General features: G+C 45.7%; 1 protein-coding gene across 5 annotated transcripts in view; it reads left to right on the top strand.

The window, feature by feature from the left end:
* Positions 1 to 23,270, top strand: part of PTPRM (protein tyrosine phosphatase receptor type M) — an 810,424-nt gene that overhangs the window by 719,704 nt on the left and 67,450 nt on the right. For all 5 annotated transcript variants that reach the window (XM_053571260.1, XM_053571259.1, XM_053571258.1 and 2 more), the window contains one exon: positions 4,272 to 4,308. In XM_053571260.1, coding sequence (XP_053427235.1) covers positions 4,272 to 4,308 — 37 coding nt within the window. The remainder of the gene's footprint in view (positions 1 to 4,271; positions 4,309 to 23,270) is intronic.

The following is a 23,270-nucleotide window of genomic DNA, read 5'->3' as shown; positions in this document are numbered from 1 at the left end:
AGAAAATGTTATTTCCAGTTTTTGTCAATAGCTTGTATTGTTCGACACTTAGAAAAAATCTGTTTGCATATTAATGGGACAAAACTCTCTAATTCCTAATACGGTGATTTGCAATCCCTTGTCATCACTGCACTTTTAAGTTGCCTTCAAAGTAGTCGGCAGCTGTTCACCAGGACTTCTAATGCAAGCAAGACGTGTCATTAAATATGTAGGCTGTTTAATTATTGAAGACTGCTTCTTTGTTCGTTCTGCATCATGTTAACTTAATGTTTTACATTAGAATAAATTCTTTAGGAGACAGGATGTTTTCAGTTGAGAGAATGAATGAAATCAAAAGTAGACTAAAAAATCAAGGGAAAGTTGCTGTTGCCTCCAAGGCCCAAGTTTATATTAAACAGATTTCTGCTCCCTTGTGGTTCCCAAGGCACGCTCTGTCTCCGTCTGGCAATACTTCCATAGGCAGCTTTTATCCATGTGTAAGGAGTGTTTGATTTTCTTGGTTAAGTATTTCTCAGATGCTCCTGAAAGTGACTAGCATCTTTAGATAACTTTAGAGAGTTATCTAAAAATAACTATAAGAAGGTCATTTTTAGTGCTAATTGGAAAGGTTTGACATTTTTAGTTATAAATTTGTGGGTGAGGACTGAAGGTGTTTATTTAGAGGATAGTTCCTATCTCAATTCATCAAACAAAGACCCCCTATACCATTTTGATAAATGCAAAAAAAATACCCACTCCTGGTTGGATGCTTTTTAATAACTCTGACTAAAGCAGGGTTTCTTCATAAGGTGTATTGCACTCACTGCTATATTCATCAAATGTTCAGCAAGTACCTCATGGAGTGCCTCAGGAGTGCCCCAGACATGCTGTCCTCTCCCCATAGCCCCCCAATTTAGCAGCTGAAATGTGAAATGTCTTCTCCAGTCCCTCTTACCTCCAAATCATCCGTGACACACCTTCCCATGGAGGCTCCAGGGGACTTGGTTCCCACGCTGGCCCCAGCCTCTGCAATCCCTGCTGGGTCTCTGGGCACCGTGCTGCATCCTGCTCATCTCTGTAGCCCTGCATCTGGCTCAGCCTGAATATAGTGAGCACTTAGGGTTGCTGAGTCACCCACTGAAGGAGTAATTGTGACCAGATTAGGCAGTGGCGTCATTTGAACTGGGTTTTAAACAGTAGGTAGACAGATGCAGAAGAGACAAGACATTCTAGCTCAAGGAAATCACATGAGCAAGGTCACATAACAAAAATACCAGATTAATCAACTTGAATTTTATTTTCACAAAGAGGAACATCAAAACTCGGGGCCCCTTTATTCACGTAGTAAGAGCTTCCTGTGTACCTACTGTGTGTCAGTTACTGCTCTAGGGACTTTCACGTAGTAAGAGCTTACTGTGAACCTGCTGTGTGTCGGCTACTGCTCTAGGGACTTTCAGGTAGTAAGAGCTTCCTGTGCACCTGCTGTGTGTCGGCTACTGCTCTAGGGACTTTCATGTGGTAAGAGCTTCCTGTGCACCTACTGTGTGTCGGCTACTGCTCTAGGGACTTTCATGTGGTAAGAGCTTCCTGTGCACCTACTGTGTGTCGGCTACTGCTCTAGGGACTTTCACGTGGTAAGAGCTTCCTGTGCACCTACTGTGTGTCGGTTACTGCTCTAGGGACTTTCAGGTAGTAAGAGCTTCCTGTGCACCTACTGTGTGTCGGTTACTGCTCTAGGGACTTTCACATAGTAAGAGCTTCCTGTATTCCTACTGTGTGTTGGTTATTGCTCTAGGGACTTTCATGTAGTAAGAGCTTCCTGTGTACCTACTGTGTGTCAGTTACTGCTCTAAGGACTTTCATGTAGTAAGAGCTTTCTGTGCACCTGCTGTGTGTCCGCCACTGCTCTAGGGACTCGAGTGATCACTGTGACCATCAAAACTCAGAGCCCCTTTATTCACATAGTAAGAGCTTACTGTGCACCTGCTGTGCGTCGATTACTGCTCTAGGGACTTTCACGTAGTAAGAGCTTGCTGTGAACCTGCTGTGTGTCGATTACTGCTCTAGGGACTTTCACATAGTAAGAGCTTACTGTGCGCCTGCTGTGCGTCGGCTACTGCTCTAGGGACTAGAGTGGTAACTGACCGATTCAGACCAAAAGCAAAACCTCCAACCTCATGTAGCTGATGTTCTAATCGGGAGAAATGGGCAATAAATAAAAAAGTTAACACTGTGTAACATGTTAGAAAGTCGTACGTGCTGTGGAGAAAACCAAAGCTCTAAAGGGGGAATAGGAAAGCCAAGTCTGAGGTGGAGATCGTGGTTTGCACAGAGTGGCCAGAGTCAGTTCCCCTAAGAAAGTGACATCTGAGCAAAGATGAGGCAGCGAGCCACGTACATTCCTGGGAGCAGAGCCTGAACGGAGGCCTTGCGGGGAGCTTACCTGGTGAATTTGAAGAGAAACAACTGGGAGGGCACTGGTAGTGTGGCGTGGTGGGGAGGGGTCTGGGAGGTGATGCGGGGAGAAGTCGTGTGCCAGCAGGTCGGGTGCACAGCTGGCTTTCACCGTGAGTGACACCGACAGTCATTAGAGGGATTGGAGCAGGACATGAGGTGATCTGGCTGGAGAAGGGGATGAACTTCATATGGACAGCAGCTGTGGCAAGAAGTCATCAGGGACGTGGCGGCGGGTGGCCCTGGCAGTAGCAGTGGTGGTGGGAGATGGGAGGATGTTGAAGGGACATGCTGACAGATTGGCCAGGGGTCGTAGGAGGGAGAGAGGGGCCAGGGATGCCTGAGAAGGAGGCCATGGTAGAACAGACAGGCAGGGCCTAGAGAGGAGAGGAGGGGCACGGTCGTGGATGTGGTAAACTCTACATGTGGGACATCCATGCAGAGGTGTTGACAGCCAGTGGGGACACATCAGCATTTCCAGGAGAAGGTCTGGCCTAGAAGTAAGAATATAGGATTTTTTTCAGCAAACAGATAGAATTGAAGGCCCGGGACTGGACAGGATCACCACGGGAGTGAGTGTAGACAGAGGAAAAGCCCCAGGACGGGGCATTCCAGCCTCAAGGGCAGAGGAATCAGACTGAGGACGGGGGCCAGAGAGGGAGGAAGGAGCCCAGTAGAGTGTCCTGTCCCAGAACCTCATGAAGAAGGTATTTTAAGGGAGCCCAGTCAATGAGGCCTGAGAAACAACCGTGCTGTTTAGTACCACAGGCCATGTATGAACTTTGTGGGCAACTTCACCTTATCAGATGAGCCCATCGTGTGTATTGGCACCTTGCCAGGCCCTGGACGTACAGAAGGGAGAAGCCGGGCAGAGTTCTTGCCCTTGAGGGATTTACTGGCTAATGGGAAATGAGGGATTGCCTGAAGAATTCTCTCTCTATTGGTCACCATTCTATAATTTGAGACCAACAGCAGGTCAGTTGTATAAAGGAATGATTTTGCTTTTGTTGTTCATTGTTGTGCACTTGTTTCTGAGAGCAAAAAATTCTAACAGATGTGCATTTTAAGTTGTCTGAGAAATCTATATTTCCTCTTCAGGTTTCTTTCTGCTGTTTTCCAGCGGGCTTTGGGCATAGCCTATTATACAGTCTTGGGCCAGAAATGGGACGTGTTCTGTCCATGTGATAAAGTGTGTTACCTGGGTATAATTTCCTCTGAGTTGGGTTTGTTTCTCCCAGACCAGATTCTTATCCTACAACTTCTTTGTTCCCTTCTTTATTTGATACCAGTCTTTATCTTGTTTTGTATAGGGTCAAGATAAAAAAGAAAGAGTCTTATGCAATTTCTACCTCGTTAAATTCCTGGCTCTTGCTATCATATCATATCATGGTTTTAGCCGTATTTAAGAATGGTTTTGAGTATCGCTATCAATACAACTGTCTATACCGTGGTCACGGAATATGTTTTAAACCCTTGGCACATTACCAATAACGTCCCAAACACAAACGAAAATCTATTCCCAGCCTGTTTGACCTTTCTACAATTCGCAGTCATGTTACTTCAGAGAATCCCTAAGTCGTGAGTATTTATTGCTCATCCATCATCTCATAGCCAGCATATCAGTAAGCTGCCCACTCTTCCTGTGCAGGCATGAGAGCTGTGGTGTGTGATACCCCTTTGCTATTAAGGGGAGCTCAGTGGCCCTGGGTGTCATGGTTTACCCTCAGGTGGCACAGCTGCCGGCTTTGTAAATGCATTCATCGGCCAATGTATCTTGTGATTTCTGTGCTACTTACTGATTTTAATTTCATCAGAAATTCTTTCTCGTTTAATTTTAGGGTTATCATCGGCCCAATCATTACATTGCTACCCAAGGTAAGTTTGCTTCTGCTTTGATGTCTTTCTTTGGCTTTTTGCCCATTGTCTGTCACTTCATCCCCTCCGCCTCCCGCAGCAGACACTGTACACGCTGACCATCCGTTACAGTCACAGCCGTCAGCAAGTGCCCCTTGTTTCCCATCAGGCATTCTGGTGATGTCATCATTTAGTTAGAACTTCATCTTGAGATCATTCGGAGAAACATGTTCCTTAGTTCATTGTTGAATCCAATCTGTATACATTAGGAGCTAGGCTGACATTTGCAACAATATATGTATAGATATCCAGGCAATATATATGCTCTGACAACCCTCTAGACCAGTGATTTTCAACCGGTGTGCTACGAAAATTTTTAAAGATCATTCATTAATTTATTTTTGGAAGACATTCAAAGCACAGTAAGTTTATATTGTTTTTACTCTTTTTTTTGGTCAACGTAATTTAAATGTCCCACGGAAGTTTAACTATAGGTTCAAGTGTGCTGTAAGATAAAAAAGGTTGAAAAACTGCTCTAGACAAAAAGGGCTGTGCTGGTCACTGCGGGAAGCCATGTGAAGCCAGCACCCCCCCCCTCCCCACAGCGTCCAGTGGGGAAGACACGGGTGACCTTTGTGTGCTCCAGTGTGAAGCCAGCACCCCCCCCCCCACAGCGTCCAGTGGGGAAGACACGGGTGACCTGTGTGTGCTCCAGCAGGTACAGGAGCAGGTGACGTCTGGAAGAAGTACAGACAAAATGTTAGGGAAATATGGAACAGGAAGAGGTTGACTTCAGGGAATGATCAAAAACAGCTTTGGGGCAGAGGTGAGATTGGAGGAGGGCATCATGGGCAAAGATCCTGAAGTAAGATCTTAACTCCTCAGCAGAAAACACCCAGTGGGTTGCCTGGCTAAAGGAAACCAGGAGAGCGAGAGGAGAGGTGAAGCTCACTGCAGTGGGGGCAAGAGAGGCAGGTTGTTTGTGGAGAGTAGGGTCACCCGAGGGCTGAGGTTGTAAGGGACGTGAGTGATGAATCAGTGAGCTACACAGATAAACTGAACAAGTGTGAGAAGCAGAGAAGGCCCAGTAAATAGAGCACATGTTCTCTCCAATGTAGTATTTTATCATTCTTTCCAGTGAAGTGTTATGTCTCTGAAATAGGAGCAGAGTGCCTGTGAATAAATGCATGTTTTTAATCTAATATTCACTCATGACTGGACATCAAGTGAGGTACGGCAGGGAATGGTGCTTTGCAGAAAGTTGGGGAGCAAGGGAACAAAGGATGCCAAGAAAACGATGGCTGACAAGTCAGGGCTTGGAGGGACAGAGACCAGAGGTGTCCAGGGGACCATGGGGAGTGGGAAGGAGCTGACAGATAGAGGCCAAGTTCAGGTGATGAGTAAAGCATAGGGGGAGACAGGTGCAGCCAGGGAGCAGAATTTCAGCCTGTGGAGCAGCACTGTCCAGTAGAGCGTCCTGCAGCAGAGGGGGCCATCTCCATCTGCATCATCCTGCATGGTGGCCACTAGCCACCTGTGGCTCCTGAGTACCACGTGTAATTAGTAATCAAGGAACTGCTTTATAAATTTTAATATTAATACAAGTAACTGCATTGGACTAGTCCCTGTGGTACATTGCACAGCGACAGTCGGGTGAAAAGTTCTGGGAGTGGCTGCAGCGGAGCCACTGGGATCCTCATCCTGCACACTGCCCCCAGTCGCAGGGACAACTTTCATGGCACCTTGTGCAGAGTCCACAACCACACATCACCACCGGGGCACTCTGCACCCAGGTCTAGAGGTCGGCTTGACCTCCAGTTTCTCTCTCCTCTTCTGGGACTCAAGTCAGTAATGGCTCCTTCCAAGCTTGTTCTGCTGGTCAGACACGACATCATCTGCAGGGTGCCCGGCACCAACCTGGCACTAGGCAGGCCCCTGTGCATGAGTTGCCAGGGTCTTCAGAAAGAAAACGCCCAGCTCAGGCTACCGCATCTGGGACAGAACAAGGACCCCTGCCCAGGCCCTCCAGGGCCTGGGCCTCTTCACTAGGCCATGCTGCTTCCAAACTGAATTAATCAACCACTTCAGGGGAACTCGGGGTTCTTGAAATTTACTCGGATGACACTCAGAATGCTCTAAAGTAAGTGCCATAACTTCTGATTTAATAAATCTGATGAAATTTGAAATTAGCAGATTTTATAAATTCATGGGAGAATTTGATAAGCTGCTCCTCTGTCCATTAACTTGATTAGCAATCTGCAGTTTCATAGATAGCAAGAACAGAAAGCTAAATCATATTTGGAGTTTCACGATTGAGGACCTCCAGGGTAACATGACTACACAGCAGCTAACATATAGATTGAGACCCACAGAGTCTAGTCGCAGCCCCATGCCCCGCTGCCCTCTGCCCAGGTCATTCTTTAGAGGAAAATGCCACTAAGGAAGCCACTCTCTGAAGATCAGCGTGATGACGCTTGATAGTTCTGGGCACAGCGTGCAACTGATCAAGTGCCAGTGAGCAAATGTCTCTGAAGGAAGCTGAGAAGTGGCAGATGCAATCACCTCGTGGTAGACGACTGACCCACCCTTAACAGAGAGCCTGATCCCCTGCAGCCTCTCCCCAGTGCAGGCTGGGCAGCAGAGCGGACTTCTCAAACCGTCAGTGCTTACAGCAGTGGTGTTGCCAGGGAGGGGGACAGTGATACATAACTTTAAATCTAACATTCACTCAAGACTGGACATATCACATTCAGGGTAATACGTTCAGACCATGATGTTCAGATGAGAAAGAGCGAATCTGCTTTCTAGTACCTGCCACGAGCATAATGTAACTCAAGTTGCCAGTAACCAAGAGCGCGGGTCATCTGCAGCCTCGGCGTAGACATGTAGAATATGCTCGGGGATCACCTTCGTTAAAAACGAAAACATCAACACCTTTCCTAATAAGAAGCCAATGAAAGGATGAAAACTAACAAGCAGATGCAATTTTAAAATCTCTCCTGTGCTGTTTTTCCCGTTTTGCACGGATACAATTCTTTAGAATCTGTTCACATCAGGAACCTATGAAACCACATGAATGGTCCAATTTGTTGACAACCGCGTGTATTTTTTTTTTTTTTTTTTGCAGTTTCTGGCCAGGGCTGGGTTTGAACTCGCCACCTCTGGCATATGGGGCCAGTGCCCTACTCCTTTGAGCCACAGGCGCCGCCACAACCACCTGTATTTTAAAGAGTTAATAATACACAGATTTCCTCCAAGTCCTTTCAATACAGAGGACATGTGAATTTGTGTATTAGGTTTTCCCCTTCCCCCCCAGCTTGATTGATTTGTAACTGACTTTGACCTTTGATGACCATGCTAACATTGCTGCAAATTGCACAGATCTCATTCCAGCCAGGGCTGTTGCGTTGTGTGTTCTTCCTGTCTCTCTCATTTAATTGTTTTCTGTCTGGCAGCTAATATGTTGAGGATTCAGTATGAACTCTATCACATCTGACTGACCAGACATTGATATAATTATGACATTCAATATTTGTGATTTAGCCAACCATGGGGATCAAAGGAAAGGAAGTCATGTCTGCTACCATGTGTCAGTACTCAGAGCCAGGGCAGAGTTGGGATTTCAAATGCAGGGCTCGCAGTGAAGGGCGGAAGAGTGTGCAGATGGGTAGGATTGCCAGAACTCTCATATTTCACAGTGAAGATACAAACCAGAGAGTCTGTATGGGCCGCACACGGGCTGGTGAGGACCGCTCCCACGGGGGTGGAGAGAGCAGGTGCCGGCCTCATGCTGGAAAGCCGGGGACCCTGGAGAGGTGTTCCGTCTGGTTTTATTTTTACAATGTTGCTGTAGATATCTCAGGGAAAGCCAACGCAAGGCAGTTGTCAAAACACCGCAAGCTTAACGTTACAGATATAGCTCCCCTGCCGTGAGCCCTCTCAGAGCCACGTGCATTCTGGAGAACCCCCAAGAAACATTGCTTGATGCTCTCTTTCCCCAGTACTGTGCTCTCACCCCTAAAAACCACATGGTTCATCTTTAATAAAATGAATCTAGGTTCCAGCCCCTTCCTTCTACGTTATGACATGTCTCATAATACACTAAAAAAGGAGACTTTCTATAGTGCAGCCATATCTGAAAATGCCTCTTAATGTGGTCTCGGATGTTGTAACCTGAACTGTAGACTGCTGAGATGGACACATCACTCTTCCCAAGGAGAGGTGCCTTGATGCCCACGTCATCATTTCGTCTTTTCTGAATTATGCTAATTTGACAGAGTCGTCCACCTGGTTCGGGTTCTGATCTGAGCCTTGATCTTGCCATGTGAAGGGCCTGTCTCCATCAGCATTACCTCTGTGCAGCACTTGCTTGGAGCGCTAGACTGGAGGGAGGGTGTCAAGCAGGGGCCCAGAAGCCCACCTGAGAGCTGGGAGGTCCTTGTCTCTCCCCTGCCCCACCTCACGCTATCTACCAGGAATTCCAGCCTTGTGTGTTCTGGCCCAGTGGTTCCTCACCTTTGAGAAACACAGAACTTCTTTCAAAACCAATGATATCTGGAGGCCATCTCCCCAGAAAGAAAATTTCATGTGTACACATATGTGTATGCTACAGTATACAATTTAAGGTGGTAGATTCACGGCCTCCCCCTCCCCACAAATACCATTCATGAACAATATCAGGTTCTGTGGACGTAAGGTTAAGAACCTCACTTTAGTCAGAGATGTTAAAGTTAGTTACGGGTCAGGCGGAAAGCACAGATTTAATCCGCCTTTAAAAAGAAACCACACTTCTGGCTCAGTGCCCATAGCACAGTGGTACAGCACAAGCCACATACACCAAGGGTGGTCGGTTCAAACCCGGCCCGGGCCAGCTAAACAACAATGACAACTGCAACAAAAAATACCTGGGCGTTGTGGCAAGTGCCTGTAGTCCCAGCTACTTGGGAGGCTGAGACAAGAGAATTGCTTAAGCCCAAGAGTTGGAGGTAGCTGTGAGCTGTGACACCATGGCACTCTACCGGGCAACATTGCGGAAAAAAAAGAAGAAAGAAACCATACTCCTTAGGAAGTAAAATCTGCCATAGATTGTTTGTAACCACAGTAGAACATTCCAGCTGACCACCTCCTTAAGTTGAGCTAATTTTCCCAGACCAGACATGCACCACATGTACGGGGAGTGCAGCAGGCCTCGTTCCTTGTGTTGACCATCTCTGTGTGTTGACCAGATTGTTCCATGGGTGGTCAACTTACAGAGGTTCTACCATATATGAAGTTGATTCCTCAGGGGTAGAGAGAGCAGGGGCTGGCCTCATGCTGGACAGCCACATTTTCTATTGATTTGAACAAATGAGTGAACTGTTTAGTAGCCTAACCTTTTACTGAAAGCCGTTGATATATCATTACAGTCTTCAGTATTTTGAATCCCAGTCACTTGAGGCCTGGGCTTTATTGTTTGCTTCAGGTTTGGTTTTCTGCCTTTATGTTTTTATTTTACATTTGTGCCTGGAAAGTGTAAGGCTTCACTCACTTTTCAACATTTTAGCATTTATATCAGAAAACACTCACTGTTGATGACAGGAGACCTGGAGTGGCTGATCCCATAGCTGGCATTCACTTATTAAAAGCAGGATATGGTGGAAATAACACACGTACCACAGTCGGAAAGCCTGGGTCTCAATTCTTGTGCTGCCACAGAAAAGTTATAGGAACTTCCTACATTTATTTAAAGTAGAGTCCTAGTGTTTGGACTCATGGGAATCAGTCCCGTTGTTCTCATCTTGCTTATCTCTACGTGGACTGTGTTTATGCACACACACCCCCCATACACCTTATCCAATCCCTTCCGTCTGTCATTGGTCCTGATAGTAATCAGGATAGAATTTACTGTGTACCAATGTTCCAGGCACTTACATATAGAGTAATTCATTTCATCTTTACCACAAATATGGGGGGTAGGTACTATGGATGTCTTAAAGTTAAAGTTAAGGAAACTGAGAGACTTGAAACTGTGTACTTAGAGCTGCAGACCTAAGATGTAGAAAGGCCAGACTCACACACAGCTGTTGAGTTTGCTGTGTTGGAGCTCATCCTCACCTCTCCATGCTGCTCCCCACAGGCAGCGATGGGGATAAAAGTAGCTCAGTTCCCTGGACGCTTAGAGCAGTGTCTGGCACGGAGCATGCACCATGCGTGTGGGAGCCTTTATTACTGTTTTGAGAAAGCACAGCTTGATGATTAGGAGCATGGATTCTGGAGCTCAAAGCCTGGCTCCTCCTCTGATAACCTGTGTAGCCTCAGACAAGTTATTTATCTCCATGCTCCTCATAAATAACCTACCTTGTGGGGCTGCCATGCAGATTAAATGAGTTAATATTGCTAAAGCACTTAAGCAGTGTCTTGTCCTCTGTCCTCCTTCATTTACCTTGAAAATACACTGAAACAGCACAGAGTAGGTCTTACTCATTCTATCTGCTGTCATTTCAACACGTGAGTCGTCTTGTATAGACTCCTCAATAGCGACATGAGCATTCATTTCGCACATGTGGGTAAACCTGAGCTGTTCTTAAGAAGCTGGAACGATGCAAAGAAATGGTGGCCTGTGGGGAGGTGGCATCCAGCACACGCTATTGACCTTGTCACCATCTGCCTTGTCCTGGTATACTAGAGGACACCAACTCACATTGTTTGGCAGAGACCACAGGAACTGATAGAAAAAACCACATGCCAAATAGCCACTTAAAATGAGAAATAAAACTATCTTCTGGCAGAACCACCCACAGCTGGGAGGGACATTCTGTGTGAAGAAGATGCCTTCATGGCAGGGTGCGTCATGACCAGGACATCAGAAAGAAGGGTCACAAGCTATCCATCAATTCAGCAAGTGGGCACAGCTGGCCGAGAGCTGGCACAAAACAAATGCTCAGTAAAAACATAAGAAGAGAGTGAGTGAAGGAAGGAGCTGAGAGTCACTGTGTGCCAGACCCCAGTTAGGTGGTAGAATATTCCGGCTAGGTCGAAAAGATGTCTCATGTTGGCCTAACAAAGCATTTGCTCTATAGGGTGGATTTTGCCGTTATTATCTCTAACACCTGTGACTATTTCTATTTCAAGTTAAAGGCTGGTCATCTCCCCTCCTTGGAACACTTTCTTCAGACATGTCAGCAAATCAATGCCCTTGTCTTTAGAAACAGTCCATCTTGTTAAACCAATTTTGCTTATCTCTACATTGACTGTGTTTATGCAAACACCCTCATTCACCTTATAGAATCAGTTGTGTCTGTAATTACAATTTGCCCATAATTATAAAAAGAGAAGACTAAAAGGGTGCCTCCCGAGACTTTCAGAGAGGAACAGACTTTTTTATGAAAATAATAAAAAATGTGGGGAGTGAAGGTTGATAGTGAGAATATTTACAGAATCTCAAAACACTGCATAGCAGTTGAAACTTTGCTACAATGACTTGTTTGCTGTTAATCTGTTTTTTTAACCTTTCTTCCACATAATCTATGTGGTGCGTACATTTTTAATGAGGATTTTCAAAAAGATAAATATGGTTTTATGTTTTCTTAGCTTAAAATTTCTATTCAGGCCTCTTCAGCAGTAAATAATGGTGCTTTGAATGGTGCCCTTACCTTTGCTGGGTAAACCATTCTTGTGTGGAAGAGTTCTCTGGGTGTCAACGCAAGTTCTAAGCGCTCTGTAAAGAAGCTTTTGTGTCCTGCATCTGACCTCCAGATGGAGATGTACCCTTGAAATTATTCCTCAGTAGAATTGAAAGAACTTTTTTTAAATCAAAAGCTCAGCCCTCAGTAAACACCTTTTGTTTTATTCCTCGAGCACCAGTGCAGTGCACACTTCCAGCACAGATTCTGTGTTAGTTGACTTTGTGCTCCCCTGCTGAGTTGTCCCTATGTTGTCGGGGGTCATAGGTTATGTTTTGGATTCATTTGTTATTTCCTGTTTAAGATTGACTTAAAACTATTACCTAGTGAAATGGAATATTCTCTAGTTTCCAAATTTAAATAAGGAGGCTTGGAAAAAGTGTGATTTATGCACAGGCAGGCAGAGATCCCTCCTGAGGCCTGAGTAGTCCACCTTCTGAGAGTCAAGTTTGTGCAGGATCATTTCACCATCTGTGATTTGCCAAAAGAGAGTAAAGGAATGCAATTAATAGCTTATCCAGAAACTTCCTTTTAAACAGTAGCTTCTTTTCACTAATTTCAAACGATACTGGACAATTAGCCAAAGATCAGTTTCAAAGAGATCTCTTGTCCCTGTGTTCTAAATTAACCTGCTCATTAGCAGAGAGAACATTTGAAGACAGACTGAAAATTAAAAGATGAAGCCAAAAATAGGTCACATTAGGTAACATCTGCCTATGTTGTTATAGACACAATAAGGGATGTCCCTTAATAGTCCCTCAAATAATAAAACCTAAGGTAATACAGAATGATTTGAAAGTAAACGCTGTCCTCATGCTGAGCATGTGCCCAGTTTTAGGTTGTCTTTAAGGCTTTTTTTTTTTTTTTTAAGTCTTTAAGAGGAATAAGAGGAATTTGGAGGTGTCTCTCATTTAAAACAGAAAATCATAGACTCTTCTAAGAGCTGGTAGAAACTTTTAGAAAGCTCACAGCCCTGGAACTGAAAACAGAAATTGATTTAAGTAACTTCATCTATGCAGGTTCAAATGAGTCACGTATGTAAAATGTTTATATTGTAATAGAACGTGTGCAGGTCTCCACCTGGAGAAAACTACTATGTTAAGACAGATCTGTTCCCCCAAGGGGCCTTTTTGGATCAACAAGAGGGACAATTATGTGGTCACATCTTTCTTCCAGGGTCAGCCCTTTGAAAGGATAGAACCGTAGCTAAATAACCATGTACTTTCCATGGTACTGGCTTCCTGGCCCTCCTGCACGCTGGACCCTTGGAAAGTGGAACTCCTCCTTTACGACCTGGTTCATTCAAATTGAACCAAGGTTCCTGTGCACCTACCAAGGGCCAGAGTCCACACAGGGCCCGGAATACAGCAGTGACCTCAGAATTACAGTGTGGAGGGACTTGCAAATGACAACCAGCTATTACTCCATCGTAATTTCAGTGCAGCAACAGACTGAGGAACTTCTTCAGGCTGTTTCTCTTTCCCACCCCAACCCCATTTAGCAGATGACAAATTGGAACCCAGGGCAGACCTGGAACCACTTTTTTCTAACCCTGAGCACCAGGTTTCTTGTTTACCCATGGACACAGTTTGTCATGGCAGCAAAAGGTTTAGGAAGTTTCTGTCCATTGCAAATGACTTCTGCTTCCTGCTTATCACTCAAAATGAAGCTGTTGGAAATTTCCTGACGCAATGCCCCGCACTGCCACTGAAAATTCAAGATTGCCTGCCCTGAGCTATGTCTAGGGAGTCAGTTTATCTCTATTTTTTTCATTTATTAGATTTATTCTCCTTTTCCTTAAATAAAAGAGAATCCCACTTGTGTACTGAGAAAAGTTTAATTAAGGAAGATGGAGAGTGATGAAAGCCTTTGTTTCTCTGGCAGCAGCCCCAGAAGCCCATGAATGTGGAATTGTGCCTTCCCTTTACTTCTCCTTGACAGAAGGCAGCCAGGTCCTTTGGGTCACCAAGTCCCTCCATCCTGAAGGCTGCCACTCTCTTTTTTCCCCTCGATCGCCTCCTCGCTGTTCCCCCTTTACGGCGTGCTCACACTCCAGGCTATTTCTGAGAGCTCTCTTTGGGGACCCACACCAACATGCTCTGTGTCCCAGCCAGCAGGATGCCCCTTCGTTAGGGACATCTGTCATGTTCCTCCTTTCTGAGGCTACACTTTCTCCTGCACCTCTTTTCAGCGTCCCATGCACGCTGACACACAGCCTGCCCAGGCATCAGGGACCAACGTCCCTCCAGCAGCCATGTCTGTCTGCCACACACTTCTTACCAACTCTTTTATTCTTTCCCATTTTAGAGTTTCCCTTTGGAGGACTAATCTTTATCCCTCATCACTCAAGTATGCCTTTGTCAACCTGCTTTCCATGTCAGGTTTCTAGAATAATAGATACCTTTCCATTTGCAGCCACAGTGGTACCACTGCAAGCTGGTGTGATGCTAAACAGAGGCGTGATGCTAAAAGAGGATTGGACATAGTCCAGAAAGAACAAAATCCAAGCAACAGTGTATTCTGAGGTTTCCAGAAATGCTTGGACCGTTTCAGTTCCAGTAGCAAACCATGCTAAGCATCACCCCATTGGTGGTTTTCCTTATAAATATTTCTTTCCTTAATGCAACATAGCCACAGTCAGATCTTTGAAACTTGGCCTTAAAATTTCTTCCAAATACAAACACATTTTATGTTGGTAACTAGGCCAAGACCCCGACCCCACTCTCAAGAGACAGGTGGCTAAGTGGTTTATTAAAGCATGGTCTCTACAGTAAGCCTTCACAGGCCAGAAACTGACTCTGCCAACACCCTCTCAGTAATGTCAACTCTGGTTCTAATCATTATGATCCTAGCGGGAGAGGGGAACCTGCCGCCCCGAGGAAACTTGGGAACTTCCTGGTCCTTAACTGTGGCCTTTTGACTGAATCCACGTTACATAATTAATCCTTTTATTAGGAAGGGCGCAGCAGAGAAAGTTCAAGCTTTTCTTGCCTCTTGTGTTACTTAAAAAAGAATGATCTTGAAATCAGAAAGCCACAGGCTCCCTACCCCTGCAGGATTCCAAAAGACATACCTGTCAACGCAGAAAGGCAGTTCAGTCTGAAACCCAAGTACAGTGAGTGTATAGTTACATAGTTTTCATAAATGCCAACACATTCTGCACTTGTTAACGCTTCCTTCCTGAGGATTTATCAAAGGGAACTGCTTGAGTTTTCACCAACATCCTGTATCCCCTCCAAAGTACAAAGATTGTCATCATTGTTAACTTTTAAGCAGAAAGATAAACATAGGAAAGACAATCAGCTGTAGCATAAGCTAGAAAAAACACATTTTCCATCAGCTTTTGAAGTCTTGTGGAAATTGAGCAGCTCTGATAGTAGCAAAGACCCCAGCTCCCCGCCTTGGTGTTCTGAAGGCTTCCATGATGCACAAAGCCAGACTCCATGGACGTGAAAACACCTGAATTCCAAAGACTAGACAAGTTCCTTCCCAACAGGCCTCACTGAAAATAATTTCTGAGATAAGAGAAGAGCTTTGGAAGGCTGAGGACCCCTAGAGAACGTTACATTACGTTCTGTCTTCTGGGAAAGAGAATGGTGGGGACAGAGGCATGGAGAGGGTGACGGGGAAGGGTGTGCTCTCCACCTGTGTCTGCAACGCTGGCTGGCTAAGCAGGCGCCATCTGCTCGCCTAGAGGTTAACCAAAAAGATACAGTGGTTGGAAGCTGGTAGCTGCTATTACAGACAAATGTTTCCCAGGCTGTTTATGCAGCCCAACCGTCAAAGTTTGATGTTTGCCAATTTTCTCTTAATTAAATCTGACATTATCTTTCGGTATCCAATCAGGATTTCATATGATCTTTAGTACACCCAGATAGAAACATTCCATGTAACTACTTATGTAGAGAAAGCTTCATATATCTGCACAGCTAATATTGTCACCCGTTCTTATTTCATTCTGAAAGAATAATTTGGCAGAATAGACAGATGAAATGTAAATATAAACCTGTGGGTTCCAGAGGAAAGGCTATTTGTGGGCACATCTGCAAGTGCAGGCGTAATTCAGGGTTTAAGAAGACCACACCCGGGAAGTCAGTTTAGAGCAGACAGGGCAAAGGGCAAGTATCTGCCGGGCAGCGTGAGCGCTGATGGGAACAGACTCGCGTGGAAGGAAGACCTGGTCCAGTGGAGAGGAAGGGGCTTGTCAGTACCTGGGAACCACTGGAACTAATTAACTGAAAACACTGCTTAATGTGACTAGTTAAGTCATCGCTTTTGACACTGCTTCTGAAAAGGTGTATTTTATTATGACTCCCATGCCTATTTTCTAGTCTTTCACTGTCACTAAATTAAAATTTCCATGGACTGGTGAACATTTCTAGCCCTGGGTTTCTAGACACATTCTAGTACACGTGAGAGCTATCCTTGGAAAATGCTATTTTAATATGCTTCCAGTTACAGTTTTGAATTTAGGTTAAATAAAATTTTCCCATACAGAGTAACCCCATGTGTGGCTGCTTCCATTTCATCGGTTGATTTTTATTGTTAAAAAATTCCGTGATTTTAACATAAGGAGCCCCAGGAGTGTTCAGGATTATTAATGCGGAATCCAGCCGTTTTGTGTCATCATTACCACCTTGTGACACAGGCAGAGTCAGCCCGTAAAGCACGGTGGCGCATTTTACCTTTCACATTTCACTCCTGCAAAAATGAAAAGCTACTAAATGTGAAGTTATAGACGTGAACATTATGGAAGGATCCTATTGAAAAATCACATCAAGTTTTGCAATAAAAACTTACTCAGAAAGCCACTGAAGAGTTCTCATTCTCTGAATGTGGAATAACACACGTCAGGATACTTCTTATAGATGTCGCTGGAAGCAACAGTAACAGTAACGGATCAAAAATTTAGGGCCACAGCAAAAGCTTTATAGCACATGCATAAATCCCAGGCTCCTCTTTCTCCATGTGCACATTGCCCCTTCCGTGGTCCTCAGCCCTCATGGAGGGAGCTGGATGATGAGGGACGTGAAAAGGCTGTACCCAGGCCAGAGCTCTTGCACAGCCACCCTGTCTCAGGGCCCTCCGCTTCCCTCAGTCCTTCCCCATTTGGTACATACTCCTGCCCCACTGCTCTCCTGCAGTCCCAGACCCAGGCCAGTTGCATCACATTGTTTGAGGGTTGATGTGCACAGACAGGTCTCGGACAGGTCACTTCGTTCAGAACAGTGTGGCTGGCTTGATCTGGGTTGGAAACCCAGCTTTGCCACATGCTGGTGGTGCAGTCCTGACAAAGTCACTTAGTCTCCTCTAACACCCGCTTCTCCTGTTAACGTGGAGTATGGTCCCTGCCTTCTGCCCCCAGAGGTGAGTGGAGGAGACTGTGCACAGAGATGGCCGGCAGCACCTGCCTGTGTGGGTCATCTATGTTTGGGCCCCTCTGGATTGTCCACCACCCCCTTCCGGCCTAGAGCTTTTGAATTCTATGCTGACAAAGCACTACAAACAGCAAGAGCCCCCTTTGATTTCAAAACCATCCTCCAAGGGCAGTCCCAGGCTTCCGCTGTATGTAAGGCTGAATCCGTCACCCATCAGGTCCTGAGCCAGCCTGGCCTAACAGCAGAAGCCCACCTGAGTCTCCTCCCTACATCGGGGAGCCTCCAGTCCCACCTAGCCAGGCCAGCAGCAAGAGGCCAGCTGGGAACTTGCCACACTGTCCCACCGCTGTTCTGAGCATCCTGCCCCCAGGCCACACCTGATGCCTGTGTTGGGACAGCACCTATAGCCACATTGCTGCTGTCCTTTGGATTCCAGACTTACCACTACCTGCTCACAAGAGAGAGTAGAATCTCCTTGCCTTGTCTCTACATGAGGCACCTCCAAGCTTCTGGAAAGGAGGGACCGTGTTTATATAATCCCCTCTGCATCTCTTACCACACCTCGCAGAATCCCTGGAGCAGAATGCCCAGAGTTTACTCTCGCCTCAGTGCTTGATTGCTGCATGCATGGGTGGCTGCTTACAGCCACTAGGGCCAAGGAGGTGGGACACATGCAGGAAGCCAGAGAGGTATGAGGCCCTTCGCAGGGACCACCGGGGAAGCGCACAGCACCTCAGCTGACGTTCATGTCGTGAAGACACGGTCAGCCTCACCTGGGGTATGAGGCCCTTCACAGGGACCACCGGGGAGCACACAGCACCTCAGCTGACGTTCACGGCATGAAGACCCGGTCAGCCTCACCTGGGGTCTTAGAACAGTAGCCTTCAAAGTGGCTTTCAGACTGCTAAGCTGACACCAGCAAACAGATGGTCTGGGAGGGACCCAGACGCCATCCAGGTACAGGCCGAGCGGGCCATAGGTGCCGGTCAAAGACCTTGGCAGCATTACTGAGAGCAGTGGAAAGCCCTTGGAAGATTCAAGCAGGAAAATGACCCTCTGAGGCTGTGGTTTTCAGAGAGGCACTTTGGCTGAGGGCTAGGTTGAAGGAGCCCCATGCGGGCTCTGGGAGGTGGGTTAGGCTGCTTTGTGAATCAGGGGAGCAATTGCTGTTATGGGGCCGTGAGCAGAGTTAGTAATAGGTGAGGAAAGCAGGGTGTCCTGTGTTCTCAGACGGCTCCTGGGGAGTGGAGAAGCTTGGGGGTTGGCTGTATTCAAAAAGTTGGGTTGTACTCCGTACCAGTGGGAGGCTCCGGGAAGTGTAGTAGGAGGGAGTGACCTGATACTAAAAACACGTGGGCTGCTTCCCTGTGGTTGGTGTGTGTTTTCCTGTCCCCTTCTTTCCAGGATCATGAGGATGGTATAGTACACACCCACCTCATAGAACCCTTCTCAGTTGCTTCTTATGTTGAAATGAGGCAGTGGGACAGACTGGAGTCGAACCCCAGTTCAAAACTCACGAGCTGTGTGGCCCTCTGTGCATCAGTTGCTTGCCAGTAAAATGGGGCAGAACAATAGCACCATTTCACAGGAGGGTGGTCACTTTTAAACTTAATAAGATGATCCACGTCAGCTGCTTCCCAGAGGACCTGGGAAATGTCTCAGCAGGATGGTGGGTGTATGGGGGAATGTCAATTCACATTTATACCACCTTTCTTCACTTCAAAAAACGTGAACTCGCCACCGTGAGCTTAGGGGACCTTGACTTCTCGGCAGCTCTAGTTAACATGGAAAACGTGCTTTAGAGAAATCTGAATGTGAAAAGAAAGGGTACACGTCATCTGTCAAGGTTTGAAATGATGATTTTTAATCTCTCGCTTCCCATGAACTCATGGTACACAGTACAGCCCATCATTAAAAATGCCTTCCACTTAACACTTTTCATGACTTTTAATTTTTTCTTTTTTTGAACTCTAGTTTTTTCTGCCCTATTTTCTGTTCCTTCAGGGCTTGGTGGTGGCAAGAAAGGCCCCTCTGCACATTTCCTTCCCAGCAGAGGTCTGTGTGCGCCAACTATTGTGAAGGAAATGGAATGGATTACTGGCCTGGTATTATTGAAATTTCTAGACCTTACCTTTCAAGCGCTGCAGCCCCATGGGGGGAGGACTGCTGAGAATAACTTTCTTGCCTACTGTGCAAACATCTGTAAATGTACCGACCCAGCGATTATAGTGGCTCCCACCCAGCCGGAAACTATGGGAATCAAATGCCCAGACTGCCTTCGCACCTGTTCGTACCTCGGGAGAGGGAGGTTTGGCAGCATCCTTTGCCTGTTGCTCTGGTTTTCTGTGTTGGGGATTTAGACTGGCCATTCTGTGAGCATCTCCCATGAGCCGAGGAGTCAGAGGTCCAGGCAGAGGGATGCTGACCTCCAGGTGTCCCTCCTGCCGTTACTATCTCAGCACAAGTGCTGAGGGTAAGCACTTTGTTAGATTCCTGATGTCTGCTCGGGAGGGTCACAGCCACCAGACTCCATTCAAATGGAGGAGCTCTTGGAGACAGCAAAGTCCTCCAGCATACTTTTCTTCATTTTGCCAGGAGACATGAGTTTCTAATGATTTATTCAAATATCAGGAAGAGAAAGGAAAAACAAAATTGATATATTTTGCATTAAAAACCTAAAATTTGGGTATCATCCTTTTCCATTTTCTACCCTTCAAAAAAAAACAAAAAGCAATAAAGGAAATGAGCATTCAAGAAAATATCTTGAATCATCAGCCAAGAATCTTCAGTGCCCACTGCTGAGCAGTTGTATGGTTGAATTGCCACGGTGACCAGGCCACCAAGACAGCCACACATGTGGCGAAGGGGACTGCTGCCAGCTGTTGGTGGCACAGGGCCCGGCGTGTGAGAGCAGAGGGACCTGCAGAACTGGGGGGGCAGTGGGGTGCTTTGTTGTACTTGTTTTTTCTTTCTTGGATCAACTCAGAAGAATCTTCATTTTCAATTTAATTTTTAGATTTTAACAAAAAATTATTTTAGTTCTTCTGGATACTTGTACCTAATTTTAGCACTTTAAAAGAACTTCACCTAATACAGTCTTCTATCCTAATCATTTTTAATGCAGGTGAATGGGTAAGAAAATCATGAAGACTTAAGTGTATATTCTCAGCCAGATGAGCTGCTCATGCTTATAAACACCCTTATTTTAAAAGATGATGCAAATTTGGTTAAGTAAACATTAAAAACCACATGCTACCTTAACCGGTGCTCAGCCACAGTGGAGTGGCAATGTATCCATATTCCTAGATGACCTTTCCTAGTGAGGTTCCTTCTAACGCAGAGCAAAATGGGATTCCTTGATTCACAGAACTTGTAGACAGGGTTAGACTGATCAGATTCACAGCTATCAACAGACTAATCTTTGATGTTTCACAATTACCGCTCTGTAGAAGACTTCCTGAGGGGTAGGTTGCAAGGTGGCATTAGTGCCCCAGGTGCTATAAATCAGGAGGGATTTGAAAATACACCTGGACCCAACTCCCACCCAAGGCCAATTAAATCAGTCTCTTTGGTTATAACATCAGGATTTTTTAAAAGCTCCATCATAACTTCATTGTGTAGCTAGAGTTGAGAACACCTGCCTTGCTTAGAGAACAGTTACTTGGAAGCTAGGCTTGCACGCACGGTAACTGGCTGAGCTAAGTGTGGAAGCAAAGCCTTGGGGCAGGGAAATCGGAGGAGCAGCGGTCCAGTCTTAGGGCTCAAAGGCAGTGCTCTGAGAACAGTGATAATCCCAAACCTTGTGAAGAAATCTTTGCAAAAGATATTCCTCTTTCCATGACTTGGAAAGGAATTAAGCCACTGTGTTTTCAAGCTCTTACAGGTAATTTAGAAGTTGAGAAAAGGAATCCTACAAATCCTACATACTAATATTATTTAATGCTTAGTGTTCTGTATAACACCCTAACAATAACACAGTTTACACACATGTATGCAAACTTCATTCTTTTGTTCGTTGAGCTTCTGCTGTGCACCACGCCTTCCATATGGCACTAAGGAAATAGCAGTAAACCAGGAGGAACTGGAGCTAATCAAGCACAGGGTGTCCCTTGGTAAGGAAGAGTGAGTGACAAGCATTGTAGAAGTGCAGATCGGGCCCCCTGCCTGGAATGTCTCTGAAGACTCCTGTTGGTCATTGAAAGGAGAGCTCATGCAGGCATAAGCTATCCGTGATGCTAGAACCTCTGACTCACCCACCACAGCCATCGTGTGCCTGTGTGCCCTAGTGAAGGCCACCCCTTTGTTCCAGGGGTCATGTTGGGAAGACAGTTTACACAAAGATGGACTCAGTACATTTTTCCTTTTGCTTTTTTTTTTTTTTTTGGAGACAGTCTCAAGTTGTGGCCCTGGGTAGAGTGCAGTGCCATCATAGCTCACAACAACCTCAAACTCTTAGGCTCAAGTGATCCTCTTGCCTCAGTTTTTCTATTTTCAGTAGAGATGGATCTCACTTTTGCTCAGGCTGGTCTCAAACTCCTGAGCTCAAGCAATCCACCCGCCTTGGCCTCCCAGTGGGCTGGGATTATAGGCATAAGCCACCATGCTCAGACTCAGTACATTTTTTTCCTTGTGAATAAGTAACAAGCTGTTAAGTACACAATGAGTAAAACTCTCTGCAAGCCAGAACAGTAGTGATTGATGGAATTCAATGTTTACTTGTCCCCTCTGTAACCTTAGATTAAAGTCACTGAAATCTTCAGCCTATATATCAGGAGAATGGCGCGCACTTGCCGAGGGACAGGGCTGAAATGGCTGGTAGAGCTTCACAGGAGGCGGCATGCATGGTCCCACCCCAAAGAGGTTAGACGTCGAGACATCAGGAAACCAAGTCCACTCCCTCAGGGAGGATAAGAGTGCAGTCAGAAGCAGGCAGGGCGGAATGATAGAAGGCAGTGTTTTTGGAGAGAGGAGAAGGAGGCCTCAACAAGAACCAAAACTTTACAAGAACCAATTGCTAATTGATGAAGAAGAATGGAGAGTGACCAAAGGCCCCTGGGGGGTGCCGCTGTTCTCAGCAAAGGGGTAACCATTCATAAATGCCTTTAAATATACCTTGTTTTCCTTCTGTTGCGCTGCTCTTTATAAAATGCCTGTGTGTCTATTATTAATTCCATGAGTGCTCAAAATAACCTTGAGAGGTGTCCCTGTGATCGTATGTAAAGAAGGAAGACGCCGAAGCTGGCAGTGGCTAAGTTACCTTGCCCCAAATCACACAGCCAGTTAAAAGGCAGAAACAAATCTAAAATTTAAATATTTAAGCTCTAAATCCAGTAATCTGTAATGTCAAGATACTACAGTACAGCTGGGTTCTGGTCCTGAATGTGCCTGAACATTTGCCTGATTTCACATGTGTCATGTGACTTTCCGACCCTTTGAAGCTACACTTCTCTCATTTCTTTGCCTTTCTCCTCGTCTTATAAAGATTTGTGGTGTTACATTTATACCCTCAAATGTGCATGGGCCTAAAGTAGAGGATTAAAAGAAATGTTAAATTCCAGCTTTCTATACCGGCTAGTATCGGGAGCACGGGCCTTCTGTAATACATATTCCCCCTTCTTTTTTTTTTCTTTCCAACCATAGGAAAGAGCTTTTTAATGCTCATATCCCAAGAGCTAACGAAGTAGATGGCTGGAATCTTTATGTTCAGGGAGAAGAAGTGCAACTGCTTAAAACTCTTAACTTTTCTCTCTTTAGAAAGTCAGACGGGGGGAAAAAAGGGATTAATTTGACAGATAGCACAGAATAAGGAAAATATTAGAAATAAGACAAGGCCGTTTTCCCTATAGAGGCTCATTCTATATACCACCTCCTTGGGGTGCCTGCCAATTGTCAGCAGAAAGAGTAATATCCATTTTTTAAAATTTCACCCTTGAGTATTATGGAG

Source organism: Nycticebus coucang, chromosome 19 (genome assembly GCF_027406575.1).
Source record: "Nycticebus coucang isolate mNycCou1 chromosome 19, mNycCou1.pri, whole genome shotgun sequence".
Lineage (NCBI taxonomy): Eukaryota > Metazoa > Chordata > Mammalia > Primates > Lorisidae > Nycticebus > Nycticebus coucang.
This window is presented reverse-complemented; position numbering and strand designations above follow the sequence as displayed.